This window comes from Mya arenaria, chromosome 9 (genome assembly GCF_026914265.1).
Source record: "Mya arenaria isolate MELC-2E11 chromosome 9, ASM2691426v1".
Taxonomy (NCBI): domain Eukaryota; kingdom Metazoa; phylum Mollusca; class Bivalvia; order Myida; family Myidae; genus Mya; species Mya arenaria.
The window spans coordinates 21,676,297-21,696,985 of NC_069130.1; the positions used below are offsets into that span (position 1 = coordinate 21,676,297).

At 34.6% G+C, this 20,689-nt stretch overlaps 1 protein-coding gene across 1 annotated transcript; it reads left to right on the top strand.

Annotated features, from left to right (window-relative positions):
* The first annotated feature begins 2 nt into the window (after positions 1–2).
* LOC128202668 (transmembrane protein 185B-like) lies at positions 3–17,020 on the top strand. The gene is made up of 7 exons (XM_052903707.1): positions 3–148; positions 4,806–4,982; positions 6,006–6,213; positions 8,187–8,270; positions 10,056–10,232; positions 11,410–11,533; positions 15,503–17,020. Exons 1-7 carry the CDS (start codon positions 108–110, stop codon positions 15,724–15,726), a joined length of 1,035 nt encoding a protein of 344 aa, XP_052759667.1. The 5' UTR covers positions 3–107; the 3' UTR covers positions 15,727–17,020.
* The last annotated feature ends 3,669 nt before the right edge of the window (positions 17,021–20,689 follow it).

The following is a 20,689-nucleotide window of genomic DNA, read 5'->3' on the forward strand; positions in this document are numbered from 1 at the left end:
ACCGGTGCGTCTGGAAAAATAATATCTGTGATTTTCAGTTCTTTTGTTAGTTTTTCGTTTCCATGTTGAAGAATACTTTCTTGATTAGCGTAATGAATGAATGAAATATGGTCAATCTACAAAATCTTTTTCAAGACTTCAATCCAAGGTATGATTGTGTATCCATTTAATATGAATATGATTGTAAACATGTTTGACAATTGCAACAAAATCCGGACTAGAAATATTTCGGATATTATTAATTGGTTCTATTATCAGCCTTTAAATTGTGTTTCCAGATATAATTGTTTTATTTTTAAATTAGTAGAAATTAAAATAATTTCATAAAAAGGCTTCAATATAAAATCATACTTAACAGTCTCGACGTCAATCATGTTCAATATCTATAAGATTGTTAGGCATCTAGCTACAATAATGAGTGATCAGGGATACTATCTAGTCTAAAATAATAGACGTGTTATACGGGATTCTTCCAATCCCTAAGGACTTGCCATATCAAAAATCTAAAAAAAATCCGTCAACGTACAATTATTTGGACTAGGATACTTTCTTACTATTCTGACAATTCTTATGTATCTCTGTAACGCTACGACTTTCTACTAATTTAACGCTGGGCGAACGAATTTAAAGTAATGATGTGCATCGATGTTGAATAATAATGACAAAGTTGTTCAATATATACCAGACAGTGATCTAAACTGGATTTAATTCGTCATTCAAGTCCTTATTTTCACATAAATATATTCTGGGTCATGAATACCGTTATACATGTACACAACCTATCAGATTTGTCCCAGATTTGCAGATATCGAGATACTTGATAAGTTGATAACCAATCGACCCATGTAAGTGTTTTATGATATCTGAACATGTTTTTTTTGGGCATAATGACATATATATCAATATTAGTGTTTAATAGTAGGCAATAATATTTACGTAGAAATGTAAATTTATAATGGAAATAATTTCAAAATTGTGGCCGTGAGGATTCTCTGCACAAGGACCGTTTGCTCCTTTATGCTGGGATGGTGGACGTCTCGAGTCTGCCACAGAAAAAAACAACGTCAAAAGTCTCGTTGACGGCCATTTCGGTGGCCTAGTTCGGCGTCAGGCATATAAGGTTTTAAGACAACTCATACAAGCATGTCATCACACAATAGACAAGAGATTGAGCATTCACTTTTGGTGCAAATGGTCGCTGATTCAAACCTAGGCTGAAAGATGTTTAAATTGATAATGATATCAGTATCTTCCTTGCATGGCGCTACATGTAAGCAAAAAAGCTAGAAAAATGGTGAACTTGGTACCGGTTTTGATGCTGAGGGTCAAGCAATATTGCAGCTATTGAGTACTTTTACTCAAAAACAAACAAAATATATGATACATGACCATGTCAGGTCCCTCAGACTTATAATTTCTTGTTATGTAGCCCAAGATTCTCAGAGTCCTATTGGCTCATTATGTTCCAAAGGAGTATAAGAGAAATCCATTGTGAAAATGGCCTTGTGTCATACTTCAGACATGATTCTGAATACACAATCATGTGTAGAAAAATATAGGAAAGTTATACTCTATACTCTGACTGTTTAAAACTTATTTTGGCGTTTAGACCAATACTTTATCTTCTATAAGGATACTCATAGGTTGAATGATTTAATGAAAATAAATTGGAAACCTTTTGAAAAAAACAACCAAAGTCCCATTTAGTTGATATAATTCATACTATTGAGTGGGTTATACAGCAATTTGTGCAATGTTTAGGAACATATTGTGCCAAAACTAAGATTCTTTATGTGCATTACTAATCAATGAAATTGGCAACTGGGTTGCTGATTATTATAGTTAATTACATGGTATAAAAAGAGTATGAAAACTATTACTAATGTACAAGTCAGTTGTAACCACGCCCAGCTGGATCTGGGGAATAGCGGGGACTTTGACTTTCGGTCCAGCCAATCCTGGGTAAAATCCTCATCCTGCGGGGACAAACTGAAGGTAAAATTCCCACCAAATGCCCCTGCACCCCAGGATACAGCTATTTTCGGCGCAAAAAAACTGCATTCACTAGGCACTGCCGTGCCACCTGGAAGGTAAAAACACTCGCTATCCCCGGTATTATATAACCCTCGGACCTGGAGAGGGGGGCATGGTTACAATTGACTGGTGCATAACCTGAGTGTGGAGGGCAAAATATTGATTAATCTTGATGAGAGATCATTGGTGAAAAAATTGTGATAAAATATAAAGCTCAGGACATTTTATTATTACCTCAATTTAAATCAACACTAATTTATCTGTGACTTTCTGGGATATAAAAAAGTACTAAGGCCACAATAAATGATAATTTGTTTGGCATTATTGTATTCTTGCTAAGGTCTCCTTAATTCTGTTATGAAAAACATTTGGTCGTCCAAATTACAGGCCATAAAAACTTTATGGTTGGGATATTTATGTGAGTTGGACGCAAAACGCCAAAAAATACAACATTTTATATATATGGTCTAGATAATGTAATTGAAGATTTAGCCTAAAAAATTACAATTTCATGCGGCTTAAAGAGAGTGTAGGTTGAGCAAAAAAACAACAATGTTTATTATATGCCGCCTAAATGTAATTGTAGACTTACAGTGCTTTCAATAAGTACCGGCTGCCGGCCAAAATGGATGGTTCAAATAGCAATTGGGCCGGTTCATATTTGGAAAACAAAATGAATTTTAAGTAGAATAAGTAGAAGCTGGTCTGTTACTTTACTATTTTAGACGGTTCAACCGAAACTAATATGAGAACCCTGGACTTAGCCTGAAAAGAAACATTTATTATATGTAGCCTAAATGCAGTTATTGTAGATTTAGCCAAGTTTTTATATATTTAAAAAATATTACATACCACTGAGGGTCATATGCCATATGGCCCAAAGTGGTGTGTTATATTTCTTATATTAATATACCGAACACTTTTTTTACCATTTGATAATTTTAAAGTGCCTTTGATGTTTTTTTTTTTTTAACAAATCTAATAATAATTACTTGGGGAAAAAATGAAAATTGCAAGCAGCACTCACCAGTTTTATGACGTCAGCGGTCCATATTATATGACGTCAGCGGTCCATATTATATTTTTGACGAGGTCCGGACCGGCCAAAAATATAATATGGACCGCTGACGTCATAAAAACTGGATTTTTATTAAAATACATTGATATACGAACCGATCAACTTTATATACACAAAGAAGGGACACATTCATGTAAGGTATAATATTGTTTATTATATGTGCCGTCTAAAAGTAATTGTAGACTTAAGTCTGAAAAGAAACATTTATTATATGTAGCCTAAATGCAATTATTGTAGATTAGCCATTTTTTTATGCCCCCGAAGGTGGGCATATTAAAATCGCACCGTCCGTTCGTCCGTCCGTCCGTCTGTCCGTGTGTCCGGCTCAATAACTCGTGTCCGGGCTGTAACTTTCCCTTGTATGGACAGATTTTAAAATAACTTGCCACATGTGTTCGGCATACCAAGACGACGTGTCGCGTGCAAGAACCGTGTCCCTACCTCTTAGGTCAAGGTCACACTTAGGAGTTTATTCGCAATGGAATGCTGCATATAAGAACATAGAGTATAGGTTGTCGTGTCCGAACTGTAAATTTTCCTTGTATGGACAGATTTGAAAATAACTTGCCACATGTGTTAGGCATACCAAGACGACGTGTCGCGTGCAAGACCCGTGTCCCTATTTCTAAGGTCAAGGTCACACTTAGGTGTTTATTCACAATGGAATGCTGTATATAACGACATAGTGTTACAGATTATCATGTCCGGACTGCAACTTTCCCTTGTATGGACAGATAATAAAATAACTTGCCACATGTGTTTGACATACCAAGACAACATGTCGGGTGCAAGACCCGTGTCCCTATTTCTTAAGTCAAGGTCTCACTTAGTGTTTATTCACAATGGAATGCTGCATATAAGGACATAGAGTATAGGTTGTCGTGTTCGGGCTGTAACTTTCCCTTGTATGGACAGAATTTAAAATAACTTGCCACATGTGTTCCACATACCAAGACGACGTGTTGCGTGCAAGAACCGTGTCCCTACCTCTAAGGTCAAGGTCACACTTCGGTGTTTATTCACAATGGAGTGCTGCATATAAGGATACAGAGTATTGGTTGTTATGTCCGGGCAGTAACTTTTTCTTGTATGGACAGATTTGAAAATAACTTGCCACATGTGTTCGACATACCAAGATGACATGTCACGTGCAAGACCCATGTCCCTACCTCTAAGGTGAAAGATACACTTAGTGTTTATTCACAATGGAATGCTGAATATAAGGACATAAGAATGAAGGTTGTCAAGTATGGGTGGTATTTTTTTATGTTCAGAGGCAATTTAAAATAACTTGCCATATGTATTTGTTTGATCTTTAACTTTTCATGTACTGACCTTGTTCATAGGTCAATGTCACATTCAGGGGCATTCGTCACATACTGTGACAGCTCTTGTTTTATATATATTATTATATGCAGCCTAAATACAGTACTTGTAGGTGTAGATTTAGGCTATTTTGTATGTGGCTTAAATACAGTAACTTACTGACTAAGTCGTTTTGGACTGAAATTACAACAAAAAATTAAAAAATTTCGGACCAATTTTTTTTACACTTTATGAAACTGAAATCGTTCTGGCTTGGTCAAAATCGGTCCAGACCAGCAAATTGCCGGTTTTTAGAAGCCCTGACAGTGAGTATAGATTCAGCATATTAAAGAATTTATCTATTTCACTCATTGTTTTACATTTTCAGCAAATTTGTCATATTTGCCTGCCTACTGATTTTCTCCCTGCTGTTCTCTCTTCGCCTTGACAACACGATACAATGGAGTTACTGGGTTGTGTTCACCCCAATTTGGATTTGGAAGTTCTTGGTCATATCTGGGTCCATTGTTGGAAGTTACGTTTGGTTCCGATATCCACGATACAGGTATGACACTGTTTTTTTTTTCAAATTTCAAGGGAATGGTGGCGGGGCACTTTGAAAGGGGAAAAAATGTCCTTCTGGCAAAATGGGAAAAATTCTGTAACATGATTCATATAATGTTCAACTGAAAATCTTTTATTCAACTAACCTTTTGACATATTCCCCAACCCCCGAAAAGGGGATTTTTTTACCTGGGTAAGAGAAACATATATACTTTTTCAGGAGGGGATTCGGCCGAAAACAAACACTGTATGATATTTCTAGGATTGTAGTGATTTCACAAATGGCCATTAATAAATGCCACCTATTTTGTTTAATTTATATGTATGTCTCAACTTTAATGCTGAAAAATACATAATATGATACTTAGGAAACGCTAGGCTATCATGTACTGATTAATCCTGTAATATTAAATAGTTACTCCACCCACTATTAATGTAAACAGAACAAGCATTGAACCAATAAATGCATAATGTTGCATTTTGTGTTTAGTTTAAACTTATATGTATTTTACAATGATTGCGAAACAAGTTATATAATTACAACATTATATAAATCACTCTCGTTGGCATGATTTTACGAGAGAGTGTGATCTTGTGTTGTCTAGGAAACCAGAGTACCTGTAAGAAACCCACTTTTCCCGCTTGGTGGCCACAAACCAAACTCACATGCACCCAGTTTGGGAATCGAATCCAGGTTGCCTAGGTGAGAAGCAAGTGCGCTAACCACTGCGCTAACCGGACAATAAAATTGCGTGTTTGCATAGGAATGCGTGTGTGCCAGACTTCTAAAAATCATATAATTGTTATCATGCATATATGAATGAGTTGATTTGAATTCTTTGAGAAAAATAGATGAGGGCAAAAAAGTTATGTATAATTTCAATCACAATGTTTGAGTATAATATATTCCTCTATAATTAATATGAAGACCTTGACAAACTTAACGTTTACATGTTATTTATATGTACTTTCTTTTCTGAATATATAGCTTGTATATTAAATGTTCAAACTCTTCTCATTGTAGGCTGGAAGGTGACAGTTTTGTACAATACAAAGCCATGGTCATTACCACAAGTCTTCACCTGATGTTACTTGTTTTCGACATTCTTGCGTGTGACAACCTACAAACAGAGGCACACTCGTGGATGTTTGTATTTATCCCACTCATGTTTATGTCCATTGTGGCCATTGGCTTCTGCGTCTGGGCTATCAAGAATGAGAGGTCTTTTGAGGTAAGTCTTCGAAGTGTTGCTGTTACCATAGCACTGTTCAGGGCCTAAAGATAAATACTTCTGGTTAGGATTACCCCACCCTACATATACCTACAAAAAGGAGGCGACCCTACTGTTTGTATTTAGGATTAATTGTGTGTTTTAATAAGTAGTTAAGAAAGCTTTATACTGAAGATTTCTTTAATGTCATTCTCCAATGATGACAATAACATTCCGACATAAAGCCAAAAAATCATAAAAAATCCTACCTACATGTACCTTACCAGATTATGGACTAGATGTAATTCTTTAGCTAAACAATTTTTTTGCCCCAATGGTACTTTTTCAAATAAATATATGTATTTTTTTTTAATTTAAGACAAATTCCATTCAACATGCTTGTAAGCATACTTAGTTTAAACTTATTTATTTTCCAACGACTGTGAAATAAGTTATTACAACATTATATTAATCACCCTCGTTGGCACAATGTTATGCGAGTGTGTGGTCTTGTGTCATGGCGGAAACTGGTAAATCAGGAGGAAAACCGCTTGTCCGGCTTGGGTTACCTCAAGCCAAACTCACATGCGACCAGGCCAGGAATCAAACCTGGGTCGCCTAGGTGAGAAACGAGTGTGCTAACCACTGCACAAACTGGACAACATGTAGGCCTACTCAGATATTCCTTCTACTTGATAAGGCTCTCCCTTATCATTTACCTGTGAAGCGTATTAACAAAATTTGCAAACTTCTGTACTAGTGTGTGCTGTTGATGCGTAGTATGATACAATTTTGTTCACCCCTCTGTCCATCTATCTTTTTTAACTCGCCCATTATTCAAAGAAAAGAAGTAGAGTTATTTTTTATCGCCTTTGTGTTGATCGTGTGATCTTTGGCATTCAGTCGGCATTTTTTTGCAAAAATTTAAACCTTGGCATTAAAGGGAATTGACACCAGATGGGCCCAAAATAAGCTAATACAGTTTTCCTCAAAACAAGCCTTGAATTGTCAATACGAGCTAGTAAGAGGCCGATGATACATCATTATACATGAATAAAAGTATACTCAGCTGAGTTCACCCATTTAAAAATAGCGAATAATCGTTTCCCAGTTTATAGTATGTATAATTTGCATGTGAAAGTCACATGATAAGTACATATACATATACCAACACTATTTTAAAGTTAATTTTACTGGGATTTACGTGGAAGACAAACCCAGTAAATTTCGAATTGTAAAAATGCGCAAAACTGTTTTTTTTTTTTTTTACAATTTTCTGCTTTTTTCTTGAAACGATATCCTCTAGTGTCTAGTCCCTTTAACTTTAAAAATCATTCAATATACTTATATGAACTTTGGTACACATGTTGCCATAGACAATATGCAATTACTTAGGAAGGCCCATAAAATCTAGCTTTAATAAATATAAATTTATTGTTTATTTATGCCCCTTTTTTACTGAAATACAACAGGTGAGCATTGGCGTTCGCTCCACTGCGCTCTTGTTTAAATGTTCTGACACACAGGTGTTTATTCCAGCTGGAGGAGCAAGCTCTGATGGTGGTGTGTAACATTATTTATACTTGCACTGAATTGGGCCTTGCCAATTCGGCGAGTGCTCCGATAAGATTGTTAGTCATTTTAGTTTTTTTTTAGTATAGTGCAGAATGTAACCCTGGTTCTTTTACATGCACAAGTGTAAAGCACTGTCACACAGGTCCCCTATTTAGCGTCCCTCCCAGAAGATGATTAGTATTGTTTAAGTGTTGTGGTGGGAAGTTGAACCAACAACCCCTGGATTGACAGTCAAGTGTGTTATCACTAAACCACAGATACACCACACCAAGCTCTGTAAACATTCTAAAACTTATCTACCTTGCTCTGTGACTGAACAATGTCAAACACTGCTTTAAACAATGTCAAACACTCTATTAAAACCATATTGATAGGTCTGTGCCACTGTTAAGTAATTGTTTATATTATTTATATTTCAGCTGGAGTTGTTTTGCTCTGTGAACATTCTACAATTCATATTCCTTGCTCTGAGACTGGACAATGTCATTCAGTGGAGCTGGGTGGTAAGAAATTCCATTTTGAAGTAGATTATTTAATGGAATGCCCATTACTAATAAAAATAGATTTTTGTAATGAATTGACATACCTAGTAATCTTTTTTAATGGAAAAATACGAAAAAAATGCGAAAAATAAGTTGATAACAATAATAGTTAAAAAGATTTTTTGTTGAGTGCTACACAGTTGGAAAACTATATATGTTTATTTTTAAAAGTAACCAATTCAGAAGAGAGACCTAGTAAAACCAATTATGGTTAATTCTCAATTCTGTGACTTACTGGCTGTTAAACTTTATGCATTTCATCAATACTTTTTAGCTCACCTGAGCACGAAGTGCTCAAGGTGAGCTATTGTGATCGCCCTGTGTCCGTTGTCCGTCGTCGTCCGTCGTCAACAATTTGACTGTTAACACTCTAGAGGTCACAATTTGGGCACAATCTTAATGAAACTTGGTCAGAATGTTACCCTCAATAAAATATTGGACAAGTTCGATATTGGGTCATCTGGGTTAAAAACTAGGTCACCAGGTCAAATTAAAGGAAAAGCTTGTTAACACTATAGAGGTCACATTTATGACTGTATCTTCAGGAAACTTGGTCAGAATGTTAATAATAATAATCTCTAGGTCAAATTCGAATTTGGGTCATGTGCGGTCAAAACCTAGGTCACCAGGTCAAATTGAAGGAAAGCTTTTTAACACTCTAGAGGTCTTATTTATGACTGTATGTTCATGAAACTTGATCAGAATGTATATATTGATAAGCTCTAGGCCAAGTTTGAATCTGGGTCATGTGCGATCAAAAACTAGGTTTCCAGGTCAAATTTAAGGAAAAGCATGTTATCAATCTAGAGGTCACATTTATAAATGTTTCTTCATGAAAAATGGTCAGAATGTTTATATTAATACTCTCTAAGTCAAGTTAAAATCTGGGTTATGTGCGGTCAAAAACTAGGTCATTAGGTCAAATCATAGGAAAAGCTTGTTAGCACTCTAGAGGTCACATTTATGACCATAATGTTCATGGAACTTGATCAGAATGCTATTCTTGATGATCTTTATTGGATCAGGTGAGCAATACAGGGCATTTAGGGCCCTCTTGTTTGTATGTATGTTAGGCATTTCTGTACCTCAAATGCTTATTTACTTTGTTCAATAATTCTGCAATAAATACTGGTTAAAAAAAGGTAACCAGGGGCTGATGTAGGGTGCCATTATCAAATTGTCATTCACAGTTAGAGATTTTGAATATTTTATATTGAAATTCAACTGTTGTATTCATATTTAAAGAATTCAAAATCACACAGACATGTTAGTGATACCTCCAATCAAAGTACATGTGTGAATAGCTGGAGCAATATCAAAGCTGCACCCTCACAGATTGAATGTTTTACAACTTTTTATATTTTGTCTTGGAAGCAGCCAATCTTTGCGAATATGCATGGAAACCAGTGATTTTAAGACTCCTTACCAAAAATCAGTTTGCAGATTTTCATATTTAAGTTAAAAAATTGATGTTCTATGCTTCTTTCTTAAATCGTTAGTAAAGCTTTTAACCAAAGAACATTAATTTTCGAACGGAAATATGAAAATCTGCGATCTGATCGTTTATCAGCAGTCTTATATCACTGGTTTGCAGATATTTACACAAAAATTGACTCATTCTAAGACAAAAAGTAAAAAAGTTGTTAAAATGGTAAATCTGTGAGAGTGCAGCTTTAAGGGCATGTAACAATTTGATTTATATACTGGTCTGTGTAGCAACATCAGTCCTGTGTTTCTGTATTTCAGATTGTGTTTATACCAATATGGATAGTGATGTGCATATCAATGATCGGAGTGATCTATGCCATAATTCTGGCCATTCTCCTGTCACGATCCCCCGAAATCATCCGAGATCAGCGACGCGGAAATCTCACCATGGCCATTGGATACTCACTCCTAGTCATTCCCATGCTTATATTTGAGGTAAGGTTCTATACTAATGTTTAAGGTAATATCTAAGGTCACATGATTATATTTGAGGTAAGGTTCTATACTAATGTTTAAGGTAATATCTAAGGTCACATGATTATATTTGAGGTAAGGTCCCATAGTCACATTTGAGGTAAGGTCCCATGCTTAGTTTTGAATTGAGGTCACATGTTTACATTTGAGGATAGGTCAAATTTTTACATTTGAGATAAGGTCCCATGCTTAGTTTTGAATTCAGGTAACATTTTTACATAAATTTGAGGATACATGTTGGTCACATGTTTACATTTGAGGTAAGGTCCTATGTTCACATTTTAGGTAAGGTCCCTTGATTATATCTAAGGTAAGGGTTCATGCTTAAATGTGAGGTGAGATCACATCCTTATATTAAAGGTTAGGCCCATGCTTATATTTAAGGTGAAGTCCTATTAATATTTGAGGTTATATATCATGCTTATATTTGAGGTAATTTTCCTTGCTTATATTTGAGGTGTTGTCCCATGTTTTTATTTGAGGTAATGTCACATGTTTATATTTGAGATTAGGCCTTGATGCTTATAATTGAGGTATGGTCATGTGCTTATATTTGAGGTAAGGTCAAACTTATAATTGAGGTATGGTCATGTGCTTATATTTGAGGTAAGGTCAAACTTATAATTGAGGTAAGGTCATGTGCTTATATTTGATGTAAGGTATCATGATTAATGGGTATATGTGAGGTGAGGTAAAATGCTTATATTTGAGGTAAGGTCACATGCTTATATTTGAGGTATGGTCACATGCTTGTATGTGAGGTTAGGTCCTATGCGTATATTTGAGATAAGGTTCCATGTTAAAATGTTCATCACAGCTTCTGCTCCTGGCCATGTCCCTAAGCAAGATTTGAAGAAACATTTAAAATTTTCTGAAAAGAAACTTGCTATCTTGAATGTCATGTTAACATGACATGAATGGGAACCTCGCTCTGCCTAGTCGCTTGTCGGAGTTTGTTGGTCATTGGTGGTCAAAGTGGTCATCAAAGAATTTCATTGGTTAATAAAACCATGTGTAATACTGTTTTGACATAACCTGGTCCTGTTATTGGTCAATCAAATGATTGATTGACAACCAGTGTGCTTATTTCATGTACCAGTAGATTAGAATATGAAACATAACTATTTCATCTTTTCAGGTGTTGCTGGCCAACCGTCTTGATGGAGACAACCATTTCAAGTACTCTGCCATCACAGTGCCACTGTTTATCAGTCTCTTTACACTCACATTATTGTCATTTGGAGCAAAGGGGGGAAACCACTGTAAGTATATTGTTAAGATATGCATAAGGAAGAAAGAGGGGAGGGGGGGATTACCACTATACTTATAATGTGAAACTGTGCAAAAGGAGCAAAGGGGGGTAACCACTATTCTTATAATGTATAAATATGCAAAATGAGGAAAGAGGGGTAACCACTATACTTATAATGTATAAATATGCAAAATGAGGAGAGGGGTAACCAGTATACTTATAATGTATAAATATGGAAAATGAGGAGAGGGGTAACCAGTATACTTATAATGTATAAATATGCAAAATGAGGAAAGAGGGGCAACCACTATACTTATAATGTATAAATATGCAAAATGAGGAAAGAGGGGTAACCACTATTCTTATAATGTATAAATATGCAAAATGAGGAAAGAGGGGTAACCACTATACATATAATGTATAAATATGCAAAATGAGGAGAGGGGTAACCAGTATACTTATAATGTATAAATATGGAAAATGAGGAGAGGGGTAACCAGTATACTTATAATGTATAAATATGCAAAATGAGGAAAGAGGGGTAACCACTATACTTATAATGTTTAAATAATCAAAAATGAGGAAAGAGGGGCAACCACTATACTTATAATGTATAAATATGCAAAATGAGGAAAGAGGGGTAACCACTATACTTATAATGTATAAATATGCAAAATGAGGAAAGAGGGGTAACCACTATACTTAAAATGTATAAATATGCAAAATGAGGAAAGAGGGGTAACCACTATACTTATAATGTATAAATATATGCAAAACGAGGAGAGGGGTAACCAGTATACTTATAATGTATAAATATGGAAAATGAGGAGAGGGGTAACCAGTATACTTATAATGTATAAATATGCAAAATGAGGAAAGAGGGGTAACCACTATACTTATAAATTATAATGTATAAATATGCAAAATGAGGAGAGGGGTTACTAACTTACCACTATACTTATGATGTATAAATATGCAAAATGAGGAGAGGGGCAACCACTATACTTATAATGTATAAATATGCAAAATGAGGACAGAGGGGTAACCAGTATATTTAATATGAATAAATATGCAAAATGAGGAAAGAGGGGTAACCACTATACTTATAATGTATAAATATGCAAAATGAGGACAGAGGGGTAACCAGTATATTTAATATGAATAAATATGCAAAATGAGGAAAGAGGGGTAACCACTATACTTATAATGTATAAATATGCAAAATGAGGACAGAGGGGTAACCAGTATATTTAATATGAATAAATAGGCAAAATGAGGACAGAGGGGTAACCAGTATATTTAATATGAATAAATATGCAAAATGAGGACAGAGGGGTAACCAGTATATTTAATATGTATAAATATGCAAAATGAGGAAAGAGGGGTAACCACTATACTTATAATGTATAGATATGCAAAATGAGGACAGAGGGGTAACCACTATATTTAATATGAATAAATATGCAAAATGAGGAAAGAGGGGTAACCACTATACTTATAAATTATAATGTATAAATGTGCAAAATGAGGAGAGGGGCAAACACTATACTTATTATGTATAAATATGTAAAATGGGGAAAGAGCGATAACCACTATACTTATAATGTATAAATATGCAAAATGAGGAAAGAGGAGTAACCACTATACTTATGAATTATAATGACTGTATAAATATGCAAAATGTGGAGAGGGACAACCACTATACTTATGATTTATAAATATGCAAATTGAGGAAAGAGGGGTAACCACTATACTTATAATGTATAAATATGCAAAATGAGGAGAGGGGCAACCACTATACTTATAATGTATCAATATGCAAAATGAGGAAAGAGGGGTAACCACTATACTTATAATGTATGAATATGCAAAATGAGGGAAAAGGGGTGACCAGTATACTTATAATGTATAAATATGGAAAATAAGGAGAGGGGTAACCACTATACTTATAATGTATCAATATGCAAAATGAGGAAAGAGGGGTAACCACTATACTTATAATGTATGAATATGCAAAATGAGGGAAAAGGAGTGACCAGTATACTTATAATGTATAAATATGCAAAATGAGGGAAGAGGGGTAACCACTAAACTAAGAATGTATAGATATAAAAAACAACAAAGGGAGGTAACCACTATAGTTCAAATGGAAACAAATACAAAAAAAGCTAAGGGAGGTAACCAGTATACTTGCATATTTAAAATATGCTTCAAATGTGAAAACATGCTATAGAAGCAAAGGGAGGAAGCCACTTTATTTATAAACAACCACCTTTACAATAGTAGTGTTACAAGCCTTAATTCCATCAAAGGAAATGTTATGTTTTTGTAATGAATTAAAAACAACATCAGTAGCCTTAGCCATACATGTATTTGTACTTGGTTAGGCCTAATATCTACTTTTGGTCCAGGTTACCTGACCCTCCCTATGTATGAAATAGGCGCAGAACGTACCTTTTTTATTGTCAGTTGGTATTTATTTTTATGCCCCCACAAAGTGGCGGCATATAGGGTTGCCCTTGTCCGTACGTACGTCTGTACGTACGTACGTCCCGAAGATTGTTTCCGATCTAATTCTTAAAAACCGTTTGTCCAATCCTCACCAAACTTTAAACACATGTTTGTGACCATAATATCTTGATCAAGTTCGATAGTCATGGAAATTGCTTTAGTCATTTAGGAGTTACGGCCCTTTTTTGCCAAAAATACTTCAAAAATATATGTTTCCAATCTAATTCTTGAAAAGTATGTGTCCAATCCTCACCAAACTTTACATACATGATTGTGACCATAATATCTTGATCAAGTTCGATAGCCATGGAAATCGCTTTTGTCATTTAGGAGTTACGGCCCTTTATTTGCAAAAAAAGACTTGAAAAATACGTCCCGAAGATTGTTTCCGATCTAATTCTTGAAAACTGTTTGTCCAATCCTCACCAAACTTTTAACACATGTTTGTGACCATAATACCTTGATCAAGTTCGATAGCCATGGAAATCGCTTTAATCATTTAGGAGTTAGGGCCCTTTATTTCCCAACAATACTTAAAAAATATCTTATCCGATCTAATTTTTGAAAAGGATTTGCCCTTGTGCAGATTATCCTGAATAATCATTATGGCTTATTTTCTGTGACAAAAAATCGAAGTGGGGGCATCCGTGTCCTATGGACACATTTCTAGTTTAAGTGTGTGTTTTTTATGCGTAGTTTTAAACCTTTAAAGCTTTATACAAAAGATTACTTGAATACCATTCATCAATGATAACAATAATGTTATTATATAAATGCTAATATTATTTTTATGCCCCCGAAGGTGGGCATATTAAAATCGCACCGTCCGTCCGTCCGTCCGTCCGGCTCTGTAACTTTCCCTTGTATGGACAGATTTTAAAATAACTTGCCACATGTGTTCGGCATACCAAGACGACGTGTCGCGTGCAAGAACCGTGTCCCTACCTCTAAGATCAAGGTCACACTTAGGTGTTTATTCACAATGGAATGCTGCATATAAGGACATAGAGTATAGGTTGTCGTGTCTGGGCTGTAACTTTCCCTTGTATGGACAGATTTTTAAATAACTTGCCACATGTGTTCGGCATACCAAGATGACGTGTCGCATGACAGACCCGTGTCCCTACCTCTAAGGTCAAGGTCACACTTGGGTGTTTATTCACAATGGAATGCTGCATATATAAGGACATAACAGTGTCGGTTGTCAAGTATGGGTGGTATTTTTTATGTTTAGAGGCAATTTAAAATAACTTGCCATATGTATTTGACATGTAAAGGCAAGATCAACTTTTCATGTACTGACCTTGTTCATAGGTCAATGTCACAATCGGGGGCATTCGTCACATACTGTGACAGCTCTTGTTTTATTTTAAAAAAGCTTACCTACCCTACCTGTTTAGGAAAAGGAATAACCCTAACAGAACCATTGTTTTTTGGCCTAATGTAATTCATCTTTACTCTGTTTCAGGGTGGTTTGGAATAAGAAAAGACTTCTGCCAGTTTTTACTGAGGCTGTGTCCCTGTCTGCAGGAATATGGGAACATTTCCTACACATCGCCCCAGTCTAGTTCAGACTCTGTCAACACCCCGGAGGATTCTGCCACGCCCACAAAACAGAAACTCAAAAAGGTTCCCATAGAGGATCAACAGAAGGTGGTCATGCCAATAGTTTCTATTGATATGCCTGACTGAAAGTGACACAAATTAAAAATATATAGTGACATTGAAATTGTGATTTACATCAAAATGAATCATAGCCAAAGATTAACAAAAAAGGTGAACATAAAAGTTCATTCCTTATTATTCCTCATGATTCATCAACAGAGTATCATACTTAATATCATTTTGATGATATCACTTTACCCATGAAAACAATCAAATGGCCATGGAACAGAAGTGTAAATAGATAATATGTGTTTGTTCCAGTGTAAGATCGTATTTGTTTCACGAGTGTCATAGAAAAACATATGTTCACGAGTAGTGAATTAAGAAGTGAACATGCAGTTTTTATTTGATCACGAGTAAGGTGCTCAGTTTTGGTTAAAGGGAGGTAACTACAATTAGTATTTTCAATGCTGTTGTTTCACTCCATATTTCATCGAACAACATAAAATAAATTTGTATATTGTTATAGCCGTATGTATTAACGTGAGCATCTTCATATTTTGAAGTTGATAAATGTCTTAGTTCATCATTTAGTTTTCTTTTCTTATTTATCCTCAATTATAGAACAAAATCATTTTCAGTACAAAACAATGATCAGCAATGAATAACATATCATATGTTTTGATATGCATAATCCGGGACGGTTTATATTGCTTACAGGCATAATGTATTTTATGCTTTTATAATTATGAAAATAATTATAAATACTTGTATGAACAACACCTACGAACCTTATCATACCCGGTCTCAGAATATTGTGTTAACAGTGTACAAGAAATCTCTCATTTAAGTTGCATATCAGTGATTTATCTTCTAAAGGCAAAAAGGTGACATTTTTTCCCCTAAAATTCAAAATATTATAATATTTATTTGGCATGTTTGATATTTTTCTAAAGACTGAAGGTTTTCCCATTTTGGTAGCACAGGTGATTGAATAGTGTTTTTTTAAAGTAGGTTTTGCCAACCTAGTCAAAAATGACATAGGATGGGATGTTTTGTCCGCGGGACACCCGTAAAATTAGAGCAGAATCTATACATATATGTTATTATTTTTATTGAAACACAGTTAACGCCAAAATACACCAGTTTACGGGGTTTCACCTTGTAATTTAAGATATTAAGCCTTACGATTGAAAACGGCACCCTAGACCCAATCTCTTGATAGTTCTTAAGAGTAAAGATCTTAAGTTGCTTATTTCATTTAGCCAAATTTCTTACTTAATCTTCATGTTACTTAATAAAATTTAGTTTTAATGATTGTATATATAACTTTTATGTATGTGATGTTTAATAAATGACAAACAAAAGTTTGCGAACTTTCGATCTGTATTGTCATATATTGTCGAAACAGGAGGAACATATAGGTAAAAAGTGTTGGAAAAACCTAGTTGACAATTTTGAAGTCACATATTATTACTGGTTACAGTGATAACTTAAAACCCGAATGGTTATGTTTCAAGCTTTTTTTTAATAATTTGCAATGATGCGATGTACATCGTCTGTGTGTCCGTGTGTCTGTAAACAATTGCTTGTAGACGCGAAGCAGTCTTCAGTTAAGATTGTATCTCAATTCAACAGTTACAATGGATTTTTAAACATCCAGCTCGGTTCCTTTAGAAATCCATCCGGATCCGCAAATGCATGACGGGAATATGGCGCTTGAAATCATAAAAAAATGTTATTTTTGCCAAGTCAAGAATTACAGAGAGACAACCTGTTTTTAGATTGTGCAAATGTTTTAGTCTCCCTTGTTCTTGTTAAAAGAGGTCTACATGATAGTTTAAAGCCGCAAAAATAAATGCCCTGGTAGAGAGAAATGTCAGATAAATCAACTATCACTCCTGCAGAGGGATGCTGTATCTGTACTAAACATAGCTAAAGCAATTTTTAAAGCTACAGGAAAGTGAACACTGCCAGTCACGTGTTTGTGTTTACAATCTGCAGTTCATGACCCTACAAATTCCTCCTTATTTTCAAATCTTTGATACGAAGTACAATAAAGTGCATTCTTTAAAGAAATGTTCCCTGCCATTTCATTTGAAATGTGTCAAACAAGCTATATACAAAATTTAAGGCAAAATACTTCTTGTTTATCTACACTATCTAAAGTAGGGCTCATATATGTGGAACCATGACATTTGTGTACATTTTTTAAAACAAATATTGATGTATTGCTTCAGTGAATCTGATTTTGATCTTTTGACATACTTTTGAGCTACAACAATAAAGTTTGAACCATGTAAACAGTTTTGAAACCAAATACTAGTATACATGTTGTGCTTGGATGACCTTGATTTTGACTCTTTGTCCTACGTTTTTACTTTTGAAGCTATTGCATTAGAAATTTGACCACATGTACAGTTTTACAAACACATATTAATATTGAAATTAAAACTTTAACATTTGACCTACTTCTTATTTTTAAAGCTACAGCAATAAAAAATGGACCATGGGAACAGTTTTGAAAACAACTAACAATTTTGTGCTTGTATGACCTTGATTCTTGTTCTTGTCCTATTTGCTTATTTTTGAAGCTACTGCATTAGAAATTTGACCACGTATACAGTTTTGCAAACACATATTAATATTGACATTTACTGATCAACATTTGACCTACTTCTTATTTTTAAAGCAACAGCAATAAAATTTGAACCATGGGAACAGTTTTGAAAACAACTAACAATTGTGTGCTTGTATGACCTTGATTTTTGTTCTTGTCCTACTTGCTTATTTTTGAAGCTACTGCATTAGAAATTTGACCATGTATACAGTTTTGCAAACACATATTAATATTGACATTTACTGATCAACATTTGACCTACTTCTTATTTTTAAAGCAACAGCAATAAAATTTGGATCATGGGAACAGTTTTGAAAACAACTATCAATGTTATGCTTGGAATACCTTGATTCTGACGTTTGCTGTACTTTCTTACTTTTGAAGCTGCTTCATTAGTTATTGAGTATGTGTACAGTTTTGCAAACACATATTAATATTGACACTAAAAGTTTAACAGTCGACTTACTTCATATTTTAAAGCTACAGCAATAAAATATGGAACATGGGAACAGTTTTGAAAACTAACAATTTTGGCTTGTATGACTTTGATTCTGATCCTATGCCCTATTTTCTAATTTTTGAATCTACTGCAGTAGAAATTTGACCATTTTATTTTTTGCAAAAATTCATATGAATATTGACATAAACAGTTAACAGTTGGCCTACTTCCTTTTTCTGAAGCCACAGCAATTCAATTTGGTCCATGTGTACAGTTTTGAAAACAAATGTCAATGTTCGGCTTGGATGACCTTGACGGTGACCGTTTGGCCTACTTTTTTATTAGAGCATTGAAATTATGACCATGTGTACACTTTTGCAAACAAAAATCGATATTAATATTGGTAGGTGAACCTTTGACCTACTTTCCTATTTTTTTGAAGCTACATCAATGGAATATATTTGGAGTTTAGCCTTGTCTATTGGTCCTCTACCAAGATTGTTATAATTATGCCTCAAGGGTCTGAATATTGCTCCGCCCTGACGGTCACCTGTGTTACATAAAGATACGAAGGAAAACAACTTAGAATCTTCTAATATAGTTAGTGTGTAACATTGTCTAGTGTCGCAGGATTAAAGCTTTCACTCAGGTAAGCGATTTAGGGCCATCACGGCCCTATTGTTATTGTATTTCAATCACACATATACAGCAGGTCGATAACCATGAGAACTCCTAATTCCAGAAAGAAAACCAGCCAGATCATCTCATGTTGTGGATTAAAGTCCCTGAAATTGTGAAGCCTTATCAAATTACACTCTAAACTAGACAATTGTTACAGGTCAACTATCCTTTGACTGTTGTATTTGTCCTAGTGGCGTAGTGGTTTAGGCGTCGGTTTTTCTTTCTTTCTTTACTTAACCGGCTTGGTTCGCACTCCACTTAAATCAAAATATATTTTGTACTTTAAATGTTTTTTATTCTGCAATGTTGGTATCATACATTAAAATAATGATTGAGTGTTTTCAGATGTATTAGCGAGGAAACTAATTTTTGGTTCAAAAGCATGGGCGAATTCCTTAAAAACACATGGTTGACTTTGAATGTGTGTTATTTCAAGTAGGAGTATGATCTGGATATGAACTACTGTCAATGACACATAAAACAATAGTTCATCGAACTAATCTGCTTGATTTCTTAAGTTTTCCAATACATTTGTTTGAGTAAATCAGCAGTCAACAGTGATTGGTTTTATTCAGGTATAGAGTTATATATTAACAGTGGCTGGCCCAGTAAGTTGGTAGTTTAAACAATATGATTTAGAAGACTAAACAATGATTAATACATATATTCTAACAATCTTTAAATATCACTTTAATGGGGAGTTTATGATGTTATAATCTACTGTTATGTTTCAATAAACCATCTAAAAGCATTAATTCATTTACTCGTTGCAAGAAGAATGCAAAATTCCTCATGGATTTTTATAAAAATCGAAGATAAACATTGCAATTTGTACATTTCGATCACAGTTATCATAAAACTTCATGCATATTAAGTCACCAGTCGCATATGGTTGTATTGATTGGGCTACATGAAATAGATACTAGACAAAGAAAATTATATTTTACCCCTGCATTGATTTCATAATTTATTATTATTTCAGTGATTATGGCCATGTCACTTGCAACAACACACCACTTCTTATACTTTATGATAATGATTAACGTAATAAAAATGACATTAATTAAACAATATACAGTGTACCACCGTGCCCCCCGTACACCACATAATGCTTCGTTGTGTACCGTGGCCGATTTGTCTAAGAAAATAGTTTAATTATGAATAATCAATGATGCAGTTTCATTGGTTCCGCAAGGAATCCTCTCCGGAAATCTGGCTCCCACATATGCACAGACACTCATACCAATGTTTTCCCTTAGAACAAAAATATTGTGGTGAAAGCCTGCTTTGAGCTCGTTCAGCATGATCAC